The sequence below is a fragment of the Apaloderma vittatum genome, unplaced genomic scaffold, assembly GCF_000703405.1.
Source record: "Apaloderma vittatum isolate BGI_N311 unplaced genomic scaffold, ASM70340v1 scaffold13426, whole genome shotgun sequence".
NCBI classification, from domain to species: Eukaryota; Metazoa; Chordata; class Aves; order Trogoniformes; family Trogonidae; genus Apaloderma; species Apaloderma vittatum.
In genome coordinates this window covers 37,696-53,325 of record NW_009722351.1, presented here as the reverse complement: position 1 = coordinate 53,325, position 15,630 = coordinate 37,696, and the positions used below count along the sequence as shown (strand labels likewise).

Here is a 15,630-nt window from a genome sequence, read left to right as displayed (position 1 = left end):
CCCTCCTCCAGGCAACTGTAAATGAGTAAGCCCCAGAGGCAGCTGCTTTCTATCTGTTCTCAACAGAAAATTGTCTTGAAGACTGAAGCATCTTAGAGGAGAGGACTTGGTTAAGAACCTAGTCGTTCAACAACCGCTGTGCAACATGTCAATACAGCAAATCTATCGATGTTTCACCTACAGTAAGAGCCACGAAAGCACTCCTGTGCCTTCAGGCCACAAACATGAAAAGGTAAAACCCTGTAGATGCTTGGAAAAAGAGTACATGTGTGTGTGTATATGTGTCTATGTGTGTGTATATTTAAGATTTATATAGGTCAGAGAGTTAATGTCAGCTTATATACCAGAGAACATGAAAACAAATTCAGACCATAAACTGTCTCAGTATGCTCTCTTCTACTGTTACAGAAGAATAAAACAAAAAGATCAGTCTCTAAGTAGTCTCCTGGACATACATTACTAAATAAATTTGAGTAGCAGAACTAGCAAAAAAAATATGTGAACTGCATCAGAGGAAATGCTTCCAAGGAAAGAGTAAGCTACAGCTGAACACAATGGCAGTTCCTGTTCCCTGTGCATCGCCTGCGGGAACTACTCACTGACGGTTTTCTTTGTCTTTCATTGCAGTTTGTCCACCACAGTTAGTAGGTGAAACCCAGCAGCCCAGTCTCAACATGTTTTTCTGCCAGATCAAATCTAAATATGCCCCAGGAAAACCTGGGGAACTCATTCTGTACAGAAACTCCCCATTTACATTTTCCCTTGTACCCAGCTGCAGTCTGCCCATCCGAGTGCAGCAGCCAAACCCCAGAAAACTCAGTCTCGGTATGCTTCTACACTAGATGAAATCTAAATTTGTACCACTGAGATCTGGGGCACCCATCAAGGTTTATGCCAAGTAATTTTAAGGGGAGAACCGTCTGCTCCACTTTCGAAAGGTTATTTTATGCGCCTCTCCTATAACTGAAGTAGCTGACTGCAACACAGATGCATCGCGCATATGGGAAGTCCATTTAATTAAAATCTTCCTTTTATGAGTCTTCACAAAAAGCTTCTAAACCATAAATTACAAGAGGAGCTTATAGATTATCTTCGGCAAAGGTGGAAAGCATTTAGGTGCCCAGAGATGCAATTTAACACCTACTTAGGAGTTAAACTCCCACTAGGAGATGTTCCCGCCATGTTGGGAAAGTCCTCTCTGACACTCACCTGAATTCCAGGCCACGTGATAAAAACTTTCAATTTACTATCTCCTTTTTGCCAACCAGGTGTTTCCAACAGTCCTGAATTCTCCCCTCCCAACCCCTTGCTTATTTTTTTTTTCTTTCTTTTTGACCAAAACCAAACACGCGCACGGAGGGCAAAACAGGGCATGCCCCACCTCCCAACTCCCAGCTCGTTATGGGAAGCAACATTTGAAAAAGAGGTGTTGTGTACTGTGTTCTCATCCAGCCTAGGAGCCTGAGGTAGGGGACAGAAGAGAGAGTCAGTGTGAAATCCTTCTGGAAATGCATTCAGCGTCCGCACGATTGCTAGCGAACAAGCTTGATTGCTGCCACAGATTTACATGCAAAATGTGTTAAGAAGGAAAGTAAGCCCTAGAGCAAGGTTTAGTTTGTCCACACTGGAAATCGTATATAGGAGCAGTGGAAAGAAATCGAAAGGATCTGCAGTTAATTGTAAATGTTGGGGTGAAAGGAGACCTGTCCATTTTTGAAACTTTTCCTCTATACCAGAGAGCACTGGTATGGGATACGACACTCAGGCTGAGGAGAACTTCCTTGCATCTTCTTCAATTTAATAAATCTCCTGCAATTTACCTCTACAAATGGGACACAGTTCCCAAGCTGGCTCTAAAAACTCAGTACAGTGGCAGGTTCTATACTCCAGTGCAAATATGCCAACAAGCAATGACAGATTTGTCCCTCCCATCAAGACCATCTTAGCTGGGAAATGCTAGAATAAAATTTTTCTTTAAAAAAACAAACCCACACCACATGCACTGCTCCTGTATCTCACAGTCAGGTGGACAGAACCGGGACAGGGCCAAAAGAAAGTAACGAAAATGCTGCATTAAGCTGAAATGCTGTAATGAAAGAACAGAGAGAATTTACATTTTTATCCCTCTCACCAGAAAATGAAAGTCTGAGGCCCTTCAGGTGGCACATTAGTATGGCAGAGCCTGGGTGATCTTGTGAGTGGAAAGAGGAGAAAAATATGACATTATCTTATCTCTGTGGCTATGAACTAAGTTTATTTACTGGGAAACAACTATTAGTGAGTAACCTCCTATGTCTCTGCAGGCATTATATGTCATTGGAAGTACTAAATCTGTAATTATTCCAATAACTGAATACTAAACACTAAAATCTAGGAAAGTACGACCATTGTGTGCGAGTCCTTCAGCTGTTTTGCACTGCTGTGCACTTGGGCACTAACTCAATGGAAGCCACCAAAAAGTTGTTGCAAATACAAGCAGAAAAGTTAACGCTGTTGCTCAGATAAAGAGCGTTCCCTCAAACACAACTGCCAGATTTCAGAGACCCAAGAAGAGATGGATGAGACTCTTTAGTCCCTTCCAAAGTGACATAATTTTTTTGTCAAGCCTGGAGGGAAGAATTGAAAAAAAAGCAACGTAAAGGAGCTAGAGGCAAGGCTGAGGAAGGGGAGATGCAGAGGGCACTGAGACCATCGCAGGCTGTTCCTCCCATCTCAGAGACGGGCAACGATCCGGAGACGCCTGAGCTATGAAAGAAAGAGGCCAAGGACTCAAACAAAATGCGCACACGTGGGCTCTAACTTGTAGACATGATGATTTTACACCTTCTTCAATCTATTCAATACTTCAAAGTATCAAGGTTAAAAGGTCCTTTGTTTTAAAGTAATTTTTCACTCATTTTAGCCAGCTGCTGTCAAAGGGGAAGCCTTGCGAGCCCCAACTCACGTTTGACCAGAGAATTGCAGGATTTCTGGAGAGCTGTGCAAGGCAAAGGGCTGATGCCTCACACTGCTGAGGTGCAGGCAGAGAGAAAAAACAAGAAGGAAAAGAGCAGCTGACCGGGTAACTGCACAGGTACAGCCCTTCACTCCGATTAATTTTCAAATGCTTTAAGTTTAAAGTCTTCATGGCCAGCACTCCACATTTGGGTCAGATTCGGCCTTTGTCTCTTCTTTGAACAACCCACCTCAAGGAAATTTTTCTCAGCATCAAAGGGGAATTTGGCACCTTGTTGCAGTCCCAGCAGAACTTGCTCTCATAGCACAGTTTTACCAGGAGGCTGGATGCAGCCTCTTAGCTGGCCAGGCTGGAGCCATGCATCCAAGAAGGGGAGTCTGCGGCATGCATGCAGCGTGCAGTAACGCATCACACTTGTGTCCCTGGGTGAAATGCCTTAGAAATTTCGCATTTATTTAATTCAGAACGTGTCATTTTGAAAGTCAAAATATCCGGCCAACCTCTTCTTTGCTTCAAGCAGAAACTGGGTGGAATTTGATGCTTCTCTTTGCTTGCTGGCTCAAATAAACCCAAATTAATTCTAAAGCATTATTTCAGGGTATAAGACCCCTGAAAATGATCTAAATGAATATGTGATAGGTGAGCAGTCAGGCATTGTGTTACAGCATTTCATCACTACTACTCTTGGGTGTCCAAAAGATACAAACTGGGCTTCCGTGTCCCCTGATCTAGGGAAAATAAATAGAATACCTTCGATGCTCCACTCTCTTATAGTCCCAGCTGTGCAGACAATACTAACCCTGAGAGCTCTGCCTGGGAACGCTTATCTTAGGGCAGAAGGTCTACTCGGGGTAGTAACCGCTTGTAAGACGAAGCCTGACAAAGAGTAAAGAGGAAGGACCGCAGGTGTTGGGAACACACCTCTTCTTCCTTTCAGCCCACACAAAGGGTGATGTAGAGCAGCACCACCTTCCTTAATTGGCCAATTATACTAAAGTTCCATTTATAAATGCTTTAGAAAGAATTAATAAATAGTAAAGCATGCTGCAAACATGAGAAGTAAATGTTATTGGTGCTAATTAGCTTTCTCAATATGCACCCTCGAACAAGCGTTTGCTGTAGTCCGTAGTGATCTATTAGAGTGTTTTTATTAAAGAATGTCTTAATATTCTCCTTCTGTTGAGTATTTATAAATGGAACTTTAATTTGAAGCGTGACTGCATTCCTAGTTGTACCTATATCCTCTTTATTGAAAATAAAGAGCTTTGAAGATATATCTGTCTCTAGGGCCATCTGTTCACCTCTTAAGAAAACATATACTATAAAGAGAGGGAATACCCAACATTTTTTAATAACATGGATGGGAGTCAGCTTCATCTTAAAAAAAAAGAAGAAGAAAAAGATAAATTGGGATCAAAATTAACTGGAGGGTACCAAACAGACAGAAAAAGCACGAAACAGAGCAGAATGTTTCATTCTCAGAAGGTGTCCCAGTACCTGCAGTGTCTGAGAACGGTTCTCTGTGCCCACAGAGACTGATACATGGAGACAAACAAGAGGACAAAAAAGAACCCCGAAGTAAATCATAAGGAGTGTGACTCCAACAGAAAATCACACAAAACACACACAAAAGCACCAAAAATGCTTCTTCCCACATCTCTCTCTCCCTCTCTCCCTGCTGGAAAGCCTCACTCACTGAGTATCGTCAGCCTGCGTTGGGTTGGTAAAGTGCAAATGAAAAGTTTCTCTACAAGATACAACAGGTCCCGCAACAGGAATAATCCAAAACTAGAGCTTACCCCAACGGATCAGCACTCGCCATCCTCGGAAAGGGAAAATGAAGAGAGAGGGAGAGAGAGAGAAAGAAAGAGAGAGGGATGTGGAGGCAGGTGGAGAGAAGAGTAGGAAAAGCAGAGTGAAATACTGTTCAGAGAACGGACTGGTCATAAATACTGCCACCTGTGCCTACGTCTTCAGGGACCAGGAACACCAGGGGGACAGGTTCAGTTACCAGAAAACAACTTTTGTCCCGCTCACAATATTGCAGACCCATCCAACTTTGGTACTCAGGAATATGGAGAGGGACACACTTAAGGCTGTAAAAGAAAAATAATAAAAATTCCCCGCCAAATCCCAATTCGAGCAGTCAGCAGTCAGCAGAGCAACGGGGTCCATACTTGGTGCTGCATTTCTTTTCTGCCTCGTATGCAAGGCACGGTTAGATCAGACCGTTATCAAAGAAATTGTTCTTTTTGTCCCCAGTTTGCTCAGCGTAGTGTCCCTCTGTCCCCCAAGCTGGCCTGGTAAGAAGGACTTTTTTTTTTTGGCCATGAATGAACTGTGAAACGTATTGGTTATTAAAGCATGCATTTCTGAGCCAGCTTGGGAGCCCAGGGTACAAGATTGTAGCTCAAGCTGTGAATCTGCTTTGATACTGGCTTATTAGTCATGATGGTCTTACAGTCAGGAATTCAGCTCAGCTAGAACATACCAGCTCAGCAACCCGGCACTTATCTCTGTGGATGCCATCTCGTGCTCCAGGATCTCATTTTTCATTTAAAATATATTCAGTCTCTGGGTCTTAAAGGTTGCAAAGAAAATCTTTCGAATGTGAATGGAGAATAAATCAACGCTGTGCTGAAAAGAGTCTGAAACAGCAGCTCTAAGAGCAGGATGGATCTCTGGCATGCTGACTTTGAAGCCTAGCGACAATCAAAAACTTTGGCGTTCTTAATTTTTCACTACCAACCAAAGCATTCAAAACCGAAAAGAATCGTCAGGTTATGAAGTTTCCAGGCGTGCAGGTAAGCAAACTCAGGAAAGCGTCACCACCTTTTTTGCAGAGATTAGAAATCAAAAAACATCTGGTGATATTAAGCCAAATTATTTGCAAGTCGGATGCAGCGCTGTTTTTCCTCTCTGTCTCTTTCTTCTCTCTCTCATTCTCTCCATTTTCACTAACAGGCTCCCAAGCTGCCAGAGCTACCTCTGGCTGGGTGAGGAAAATCCATTCTCCACAAGACAGTCACCAACAGAAATGCCAAATTTAATACATGCCCAGTAGATTTCACAGTTTGCTGCTCAGTGCAACTAGCCATGCTTCTGGTTACATCAACATTGCAAACGCCGGGCTGGGCAAGGCAAGGCAATTTGGAGAAAAGTTGCAATTAAAACACAGAAAGAAAAAGTTGTTGTGCTACGTGTTGATAGAGAAGTGGAAAGAAGCATTACAGGAAGTTCTTTTTCGTGTGTTTGAGTGACACTCCATTTGTTTTTTGGCCTGGAGTGCAAATTTGGGTGAGATCTCATTCATGTAAGTACGAATATATATCAATGTACATATTTAGGGACAAACACTGTCCTCGATTGTACCTGTACAAATCTATCTACAGTGATGTAACCGAGAAGAGCAAATCGACACCCATTATATATTGGAATGTCTGTGTATATTTATACCGAAAATACAGCCATATTCACACATGCAGAATATCAAAACGCCAATAGAATGGGTGTAAGAAGGTTGATTCATTTTTCTTTCAAGTCATTTTCCCAGCAGGGAAGGCACTGAAGGGGTTAACAAAGAGAATGGAAAGCAAATTGACAGTAGGGAAAAGGAAAAAGGGAAATGAGGTTTTAAAAAAAATGAACAATCCCAGGACACAATAGACCCAGAAGCGCAGACATGTGCATTCCCTACAATACTGAAGCAAGTGAACTACGGAGCTGCAGCAACCCAGATACAGAAGAAGAGAAGCACTGAAAGAGGGGGTGAAAGTCAGAAAGAAAGAAAAAGAAAAAGAAAGGGACAGTGGCCTCAGCTACTAAGACAATCATGTGCATCTAGAGGGAAGGGACCCTTAAAGATGCAGTATTCCTTTAAAAAAAGACATTATAAAGTTGGGTAATTAAACACCGGCCAAGAATTTGATGGCCACCACGATTAGCCGGCCCCATTTTGCTGGGGTTCTCTTTGCTGCCTTTCCCTTCCTTCCACGTGGCTGCACGCAGATCCAGAGCCCAGGCCCCCTCACTCTCCCACCACTGAGGTCCTTCCTCCCAACTCTCAGAAGCGGGGAGGAGGCACGACCACAGGGAATGCGATCGCAGGAAGGACGTTGGGTGACCCTCGCGAGGTGCTCTAACCTCCTCCTCCTCCTGCACCCTGACAAACAGCACCTTCGAGAGGGAACACGACGAGCCCATGTGCGTTTGAGAAACTCCCCCAGCAGCTCCTGAAGGTTCATCTCCTCTGCTCTCAACACAGCTGCGGCAGCTGCTAGAGAAGGACAAAGGCACAACAAAAGGTGCTGGGAACATCTGAAAGATCCTTCTCCTGCCACAGATCAAATGTCTGCACTTCTCTTACTGGACCTGACTGTTAATCACGGTGGAAAAGCTTATCTTTGGAGTAGTTTCAGACTAACGTTTAATGCAAGAAGTGCCACGCGTTCGAGACCAGAACTTAGGTATCGGGGGAATGAGAGAGAGGAATGGCAATTTCCATGTCTGTGGTGACAGTCCAGGAAAGCCCAGAAGCTACAGACTGTATCACCACTACTTCTTCACGGCTGTGAAACTTGGAGATTTCTAACAGTCCGGGCTGATGCTTGTTCCTACCCTGGCAGCTAAAGAGGGTGCTTTACACACTGCAAGAGGCACAATCTCTCCTGCAGATGCACGATGCCCCTCACTGGGACAAGCATTTGAAACGCTGCCTGCAAAGGACTGCCTCAGCCTGCAAAAGGCCAAACCAGGGGCTGTTCCTCTCATGAGATTTTATTAAAAGGCGAAATGGGAAGAAGAACTGCTTGCCAAGTCCACAGATTCCTTTAAGGAACCCACTGTTTCCTTCGTTATGAGTCATATGGAGCACTCCTAATCTTTGGGTAAGCTAAGTGTTTGTTCATAATGTACAAGGATTACATTTTGATAAAGAATTATCCACTGGGATGCTAGATTTTAACAGCAGAGAAAAATTCTCTTCCTCGGAGACTGAAATTTTAGGAACATGTCCACTAAAAACCTTCCCGAAAGTCTAAACTTCTTTGTTGGTCGTGGACAGGAGTTCACTTAAACTCCCTAAATCTGGTGGCCTGCATGTCTTCCATTGTGCCTCTATTCACAGGTAGGAGTTACCCTTTTGGTTATTCTTCACCATCTGACCCTTGAACTTCTAGACTGAAATCATCTTCCAAATATCCTATCTTCAATCACCTTTTCCTCTTGTGTTCCCTGGTGCAGCCAGGATATTCTTAAGGAGTTTGTCTCCTACCTACAGGCGCTTAATATTTGCTCTGTCAGACGGAATTTCCAAAGCTTCCTAGTGCTGGAAGAGGAGCACTCTGCGCTTTCCTAGCATTTTATATCCCAAAAAGCAGCCTTGGCAAACACATCTCCTACCCTGCGCATCCGCACTCGTGGCTGAACTGAACCAGAAGTAGCAGTAGGATGAAATTTTAGCGGGGAAAACGTTGGTACAGTCACAGGCTGGCTTGGGGAGAGCCTCAAATGAATGGTGCTGTACAAAAATACACGCAGTGTGGGGCTCTCCATATCCCACCCTCTTGGTGTCTCTCTGCAGAGAGAACAGCTACATGCCCACACGGAGAAGGTAAGTACTGCATCTTTAAGGTCTCAGCAGTGAGGTAGAGGAGAGGAACATATTGTCAGTGTTTATACCTTTCTTCTTTGTTGAATTTGGGATTGGCTTCAGAGATATCCAGGCTTTTACTGAACATTGTTTTACTATGGCAGGAACAAAGCGAGAAAACAGAGTTACTAGTGTGGACATTTATAAAAGAGTCACCTGAAGCAATGCTGGACACCCGGCCCCCCCAACCCAGCCTCCCCTTTTCAAGCAATGCTCTGAGAAACCTTTCTTTGACTTTCCAACTATGGCCTGAGCCTACCCAGCGCTGAAATTCATTATCTCCCTCTGACTTCTGAGGTCGAAGCCGACTTCCCCCACACGTACTTGCAAGCCCTGTTCTCCTTTATCCAACTGAAAACCCAGGTACCATCTACTTTGTCACACTGTCCAGGGAAACGGAATATGCCCAAAGGCACAAACTGCAAAGCGTTCATTACTCAGACTTTTCCAGAAGACCTCGACACTAAGCACAATCTGAGAAAAGGTTACAGTCAGACCACAGAGCTTCTTAGAGGAGTAGTAATCCCTTTTGTATTCTCATTTGTAGGGTCCATTACCGCTTACTCCCAACTCTCTTTCCTATACTCAGTGTACTGAGAGAAATGCCCTTCTTTATCATCCTGGGTCTGAATCTCTGAAGCTTAGAAGCAAAATTCCCTACGCTTTATAAAGGGGCAGCTCTCTGTCATGTATTTCAGTGGTAATATGCTTCACTGTTTCACAGAACACGGCTTCCTAATGTTAGCTGATCTTTCATGCAAGCTATCCACTGCGAAAACCAGAAGAAAATGAATAGTTAATGAAGGCCATTTTAGAACAGTTTTTGGACTCTCACAGCAGAGCTGCTGAAAATTTCTGGCATATCCCCGAGGAGTTCTAGCTCCTATGGAATTCTTCCTACTCTGTGTCACTTTGGCACAAGGGACACATTAGCTGGCATTAAACTAAGCTCAGAAGCTACCTCTTTTCTTCTGACATTTCCATGAAATACCGGATCGTCTGAGAGGTGTGGATACTACAACAGCAGAAGCAATTAGGATGTAATTATGAACCCGTTTGGTTGACAACTAGAAGGGAAAGCCAAGAATTAACAAAACTTGGTCACCAGCTGTAGGGTGGCTGGTGTTTGTGCACACAAACTGTGTCACGCACAGAGGCCCAATGGAGAACACTCGGAGAGGTCGGCACAAGCATTGCAAGGAGTCTCTAAGCTCAACCAGACGCCTTTGTGCTGAGCTCCCCACCTCCGTTATCCAAAACTAAGTCACCGAAGGACTATGTTTTTCACTTTAAGCTTTCTCAGCCTGCAGGGTTGAAGGCTGCCAAGTCTCAAACCTCAATGTACTTAAACAAGCCAAGAGCAGACACTTGCTGGGTCCCTACCTGGTTACCAAAAGTACAGCTTTTCACACAGACACATAAACCAGAGATTATAACGTAAATCCCCTCTATGTAAGCAAACACCTGTTTACTGCTGTGAAAGAGGACAACAGGACTAAATCATGAGACACGTGGGTGTGTCCTGCCTGCTGGTTAGAAGAGTATCTCTGCTGGCTCAAGAAAGAAGTGTCTGGCTGTGTCTCTGGATGGTTACACAGGTCATCTGTGTTTAAACAGGAGACCAGTTTCCACAGTCCACCTCCCTCTCCTCCTAATACTGTAAGATAAAAGCTCTGAAGAGTCATCTGTTGAGACCAAAAAAGGTCTTAAAAAAGCATCCACCTCTGACATCCACCTCTGCGATCTAAGCCTTACTGCTGTGAAATCCACCGTCGGCGGGGCATTTCATGGAGTAGAATATGTGATCGGCCATTAAAAATCCCCCGCTCTTGGTGGAAGGCACTTGTCACTTGGTTAGTGACTGTGCTGACAGATGGTGCCCCATCAGCAATGCGTTGTCCCCAGACAATCCCCGTGCAGTGGTGTTCGTTAATGAAGAGAGTTCATGTCAGAAATGACTGTGGTGCCAGCAACACAAAACGTGTTGTTGTCATCTGTGGATGTGGATGGTATGAATTATGGATACTCGCACATGGAGTAAAATAACACCTTCCCCTTAAACCCTTCCAAAACAAGCACTACCAAGCCCATCATCATCAATCATGGTGTTCCTACATCCCTTTCTCCACCCTTAACGACACCTTTATGTCCAGCCCTGAGCTGTGGTGTACGCTGCCCCGTATCTCTTTTGTGCTTGGCAGGTTTCGCGTCCTCCTAAAGCCAAAGCCCTTCTCTATGGATACGTAGCCGGGGTAGGTCTCTGCTCTGAGCTCATCTCAGATCTTTTGATTCCAGTTGTTTCCTCGTGTGCAGAACTGAGCGAGACATTTAAAAGCAAAATGAAATACTTTGCACAGCGAGACACAGCTTTGCCTCTTCAGACTTTCGAATGCAAAGTCAGAGCTGAGAGCTGCAACAAAAGGTTTCGGCTCTCAGAAAATTTCGGGATCAATCCAACACCTCCTCCTATTTGTTCCGCTCAGGTGGAGACTTGCTGTAGACAGCTGGAGAATGCTGCAGCTCGTGGCCTTTGGGCGAGGGAGAGTGATTCACCTCTCTCTGGCCCTGGGAGCTTCATGGCCCGGGCACCCACCAGGTACCAGATGAAATATCGTGACCCGAATGAGGAGCGAGCAACCGTTTGTCAGCGTTGTGTTCATCCTTACCACTCGGAGGCCCATGAGGAACACTGAGCACAGCCTGTCCTGAACACTTCCTTCACCCAAACCTCACCTGAAAGCAAACCAGGTATCCAAGACAGGTTTCCGACCTACACTACAATGAAAAACCTTTATGGCAGTGTATCTCAAGGCCACACATCCACGCTGAAGTAAGTCCTACCTTTTCCTCACTCTAGACAGAACTGTAACAGTTCCCAGCAAAGCTTTCCAGCAACTCTAGGGACATTAAATACTTTCACGTTTTTCACCCAGTTCTCAGGCAGCACAGGGGGTTTCCGGGCACAGCAGGCTCTTTTTGAGCAGATCTTAACAGCTGAACAAAGAAAATCACGTGCTAAAGCTGAAGCAGAAGTTACAGCATCATCATCATCCATAAATGTGAGGTGTTCTTTTATATTGATTGATTTACGTAAGCAGGTGCTTCCCTTACGCTAGTCATAGGGACTGAGGAAGCAACTTCCTTGGTTCACCTAAGTTCACTTACTCTCCCAGAACCTGCCTTGAGGAGACACCACTTTCTTCTGCTGTTTCTCCCCAAGACTGACACTTTCTTTGATAGAAAAGAGGCAAAATGATACATACTCCATCACTTTACAGGCATGTGGTGATTTACGTGGGTCAGAGGCACCCTGGCTCTGAGCGTATGTTTTGGAGGCATCTACAGATATTTGGACAGGGCTTTCCAGATTCCAGCTGTTCTGATAACACAGAGGGTGGTGTTCAGCTCATTTAACTCCAGGTGCCCAAAATCTAGGCGCCCAATCCAACAGAGCCATCTAGATTCCTGTTGTAGGTCCTGTTGTAGGCTATGCAGGCAGAGAGGAACTACCAGGGGGCAATTTATCCCATCTAATATTGTTGGAAGAGAGGACATACGTATCTGAGACCTTCCAAAACCCTCGTCTGTCCCCATTGCCTGGAGTGACAGCCTGCATCACAAGCTCAGACTGAATGCCTATGTTCTCGACAATTAAAAAAGAGACGAGATGAATCTTGCCCAGAGGACGCAGTGGTTTCCTGAGCAATAGCTGCAAGCGAACAGAACCCTAGAGCCCCCGGCAGGACTTCTGGCCCTGCGTGCACAAGCGCTGCTGGCTGCAAATGTGCCGGGAAGTTGTAATGAGTGCCGGTGCGAACACAGAAGAAGCTCCACAGCTCCTTTGCACGTGTATAACACAAAAAGGGGGAAGCGAACCCAGACAGGCAGAGCTCCTGCGTGAAGGAGAGACCCACCTCTGTCCGTGCTGTGCCATTTCGATAGCTCTGCGAGCAGGGACCGGGGAGCCGCCGTCTGTCACGCTGAGAACCTCCATCGACTTCCGCTCCGGCCGCCGCTTCCCATGCCTGTTCAGCATTGGGGAGTCCACACGCTTCCTGGGGGGATCTTGAGGAGAAGAAAACGCTGTCAGCAGAGCTCGGCCGTCACTTACCTCACGTAGGTTGGTCAAACCCTCTCTCACCAATGTTGTTCTCACACCCTCCCTACAGAGACGGGAATCTTTGTGATGGAGATGAATGTTTGCAAGCGCGAAGACCTAAGCTGCAATCCACGGGGAGAAGGAGCGCTGCTGCCACCCTGAACGTCCGAGCACTGTGAAGTAAAGGCACAACTACAGCACGGCTTGCAGGAATCACTGTACGAAGCCGGTAACAGTAATAATAAGGTGTTGGCCCGAGTACAAGCTATCCAGGGATCCTGTACATGAACTCGGGTTGCTGGAGCTTGCCTTCCACATCCCAGCTAGACAGATTAGATGTGACACGGGGACACAAGTACACTCAGAATTGCATTCTCCTCTGAAAACATACCCTTTTTTTGCATCTTTAAGATTAGATTTCACGTTTCCCTCACCACTTTATATTTTTCCTCTTTCAGCGTGACAAATTAAATGTATTCATCTACCTGAGATTAATCTCCAATAAGAGCTACTAAAATCTATCTCAGAGGTCATCGTACATCTTTCACTGCTATAGTACCCGAAGTGCTTTACACTTTTTAGTGTGTAACATTTCTATGAGATACTGAAGCATTACTTTCCTTTTGCAGAGAGAAAACTGAGGCATAAGAATGAGGCAAATCACTCCTAAAGGTGTCGACAAACATTTACTGAGGTTCTGGGCAGCACCTCAGTTGCTTTAAAAAGAGTCTTTAGATATCAAACCGCACTGCAGAGGGTGACTGGCCAAACCACACACATCTCCATAGTGAAGTAGGGAACCATATGCAGACCTGCTCAGACTTTTTTTTTTTACTAACATCTCTCATAGCATCAAATCATTAAAAAGGAAGAAGGCAGAAAAAAAAAAATCACAGAAGGATTGGGCTATTTCAGTCCCCTGCCTCTATCTAAAACACATTTTTAATTTTAGCAGAGACTGACCGCCAGTAAGAAATGAATCCTTCATGCCTGCAGTCAGAAAGAAGCTCGCAGTGCCCAGCCCCTAACGCTTCTTCCTCTGCCAGGATTCCTTTGTAAAACCAGAAAGACCTATTTGACAATTTTACCTCTATTGTCCCATCCAACGACATTATTTTTTTTATCCTGCCCTCTTCACACCCCACATTTGCTTGCTTGTTCTTTCATAATGTTTTTTAGAACAAGTTCTCTTTAAGAAGATCTCTTCTTGAAACAATGAGCATCAGCGAAGGTGGCTCAAATGCAAATGGGCGAGCGATAACAGCTGACCCCATTACTGTATAACCCAAGTAGTCTTTGTATTAATAGCAATAATGGTCCTCTTAAAAATTCATTAGGAAAAAACCAGTTGTATCTCGCTCCATTTCAAATCACGTCCAGTAATAAAAAGGTAGTTGAAAATACGAGTAGGGGCAATGACCTCCAGATTAGAGAAAGTACTTAGTGCATAAAGTTGAGAGAAAAACAAAGGGAGATAAATCTAATAAAGCATTTATACTGGGAGACTTCAGCTGCACTTGTGCAAGTGGTCAAAGAAAGGTGGGACAAGGTTTAGACATTTCAAACTCCTGCTTCTTCAGAGAAGCTCAAAGAATGTGAGAGGATTCATCCTCCAGAACAACTGCTGGTATGAGGAGTGTGACTAGAGCCAAGTTACACACGCAGCGACAGCGTCATTATGTCCGATATCAACAACAGCGTTGATACAAGCTTTGCAGAGGATATCAGACACGAGAAAGGAAAGTGGAAGCGTGCAGTTTAAAAGAAAGGGAAAAGAAGGAAGATGAAGAAAGGACCTAATGTCAAAAGAATAGAGATGAGTAAGCTCAGACTGCATCAATGTTAGTTTAATGACAGAGTCTAAACCAGAAAGATGGAAAAAGGCAAGAAAAACATTTTATGAAGAGATACTTTAAAAGGCAATTTGATCCAAGCACATCCAGAATGGAAGACTTTCACATACGGAAATTCAGCTGAGTGACACTTTAAAAAGTGACAGGCCAAATATAAGGTGGATGCTAACAGACAGCAAAGAAGAAATTTGAAGATGAATTAGCTAAAGACTTGAATAACAGTGTTTTGTACAGCCATCAGAAAGAGAAAGCTTGAGAGAAGGACAGTAGCCAGAGGGACCACAGGGGAATCAACAGAACAATTAAGGAGGAGAAGGATATCACCGAGAAGCTAAATGGTTCTTTTATATCAGTCCTTGCTGCTCTAGATGCTGGAAGGTATTGATTTCCAATCTATATTTTAAACTATCAAAGAGAAGGACTCAGCAAAAAGAGCAGAGGGTGAAACATCTATACATTCAGCAATAGCAATTCACAAAATCCCTCCAGAGGCCTGTATGAATGTGGTTCAGCCTCTAAGAAAGGTATTTGACTCCTCTTTAAAATCGGCTACAATGCTACACTATAGATGGCTGAGGGGAGCAAGCATTGTACCTATTTTTTAAAAGGGTCTAAGTAAGAAACAACAAGGCGCCGACTCTGTCATCACTGTCAAGTCTAAAGATACTAAAGAAATAGTTAAATACCCAGCCAGCCTGCCAGAAAGACTAAAGTGGCGTCACATAAAAGCAGCAGATTTTGCAGAAGCACAGGAATTAAAAATAAGGAAATCTCCAGCGTTTGCCCTTCTCTTCTTGACTCTGGAAATATTTCAGCACGGGGGAAAAGGTTAAGTCCTAGTCTGGATCTGCGCTGGTTTTGAGGACGCATTTTCCTGTAATTTCACATTGGAAAACCGAAGCCATTCTTAAGGATTTTTACAGAGGAAGAGAGAATGCATAGGTAATGATCCAATTATAAAGGCTTTCATCTCGAAAGTGGGAAAAAAAGGTTCAGCTTCTGAGTCTGGGTGAGGCACCTGTATCCTATACTGCTATCCTGGCCCAATCCTTGTTCTCTGGTTTAAAATAAG

The 15,630-nt window shown here is 44.4% G+C and overlaps 1 protein-coding gene across 1 annotated transcript in view; it reads right to left on the bottom strand.

Moving 5' to 3' along the window:
• Positions 1-15,630, bottom strand: part of LOC104275714 (serine/threonine-protein kinase BRSK2) — a gene marked incomplete at its 5' end in the record, with an annotated part of 58,252 nt that overhangs the window by 13,220 nt on the left and 29,402 nt on the right. Inside the window, one exon of the mRNA XM_009871748.1 lies at positions 12,521-12,671. Within this exon, the coding sequence (XP_009870050.1) occupies positions 12,521-12,671 (151 nt within the window). The remainder of the gene's footprint in view (positions 1-12,520; positions 12,672-15,630) is intronic.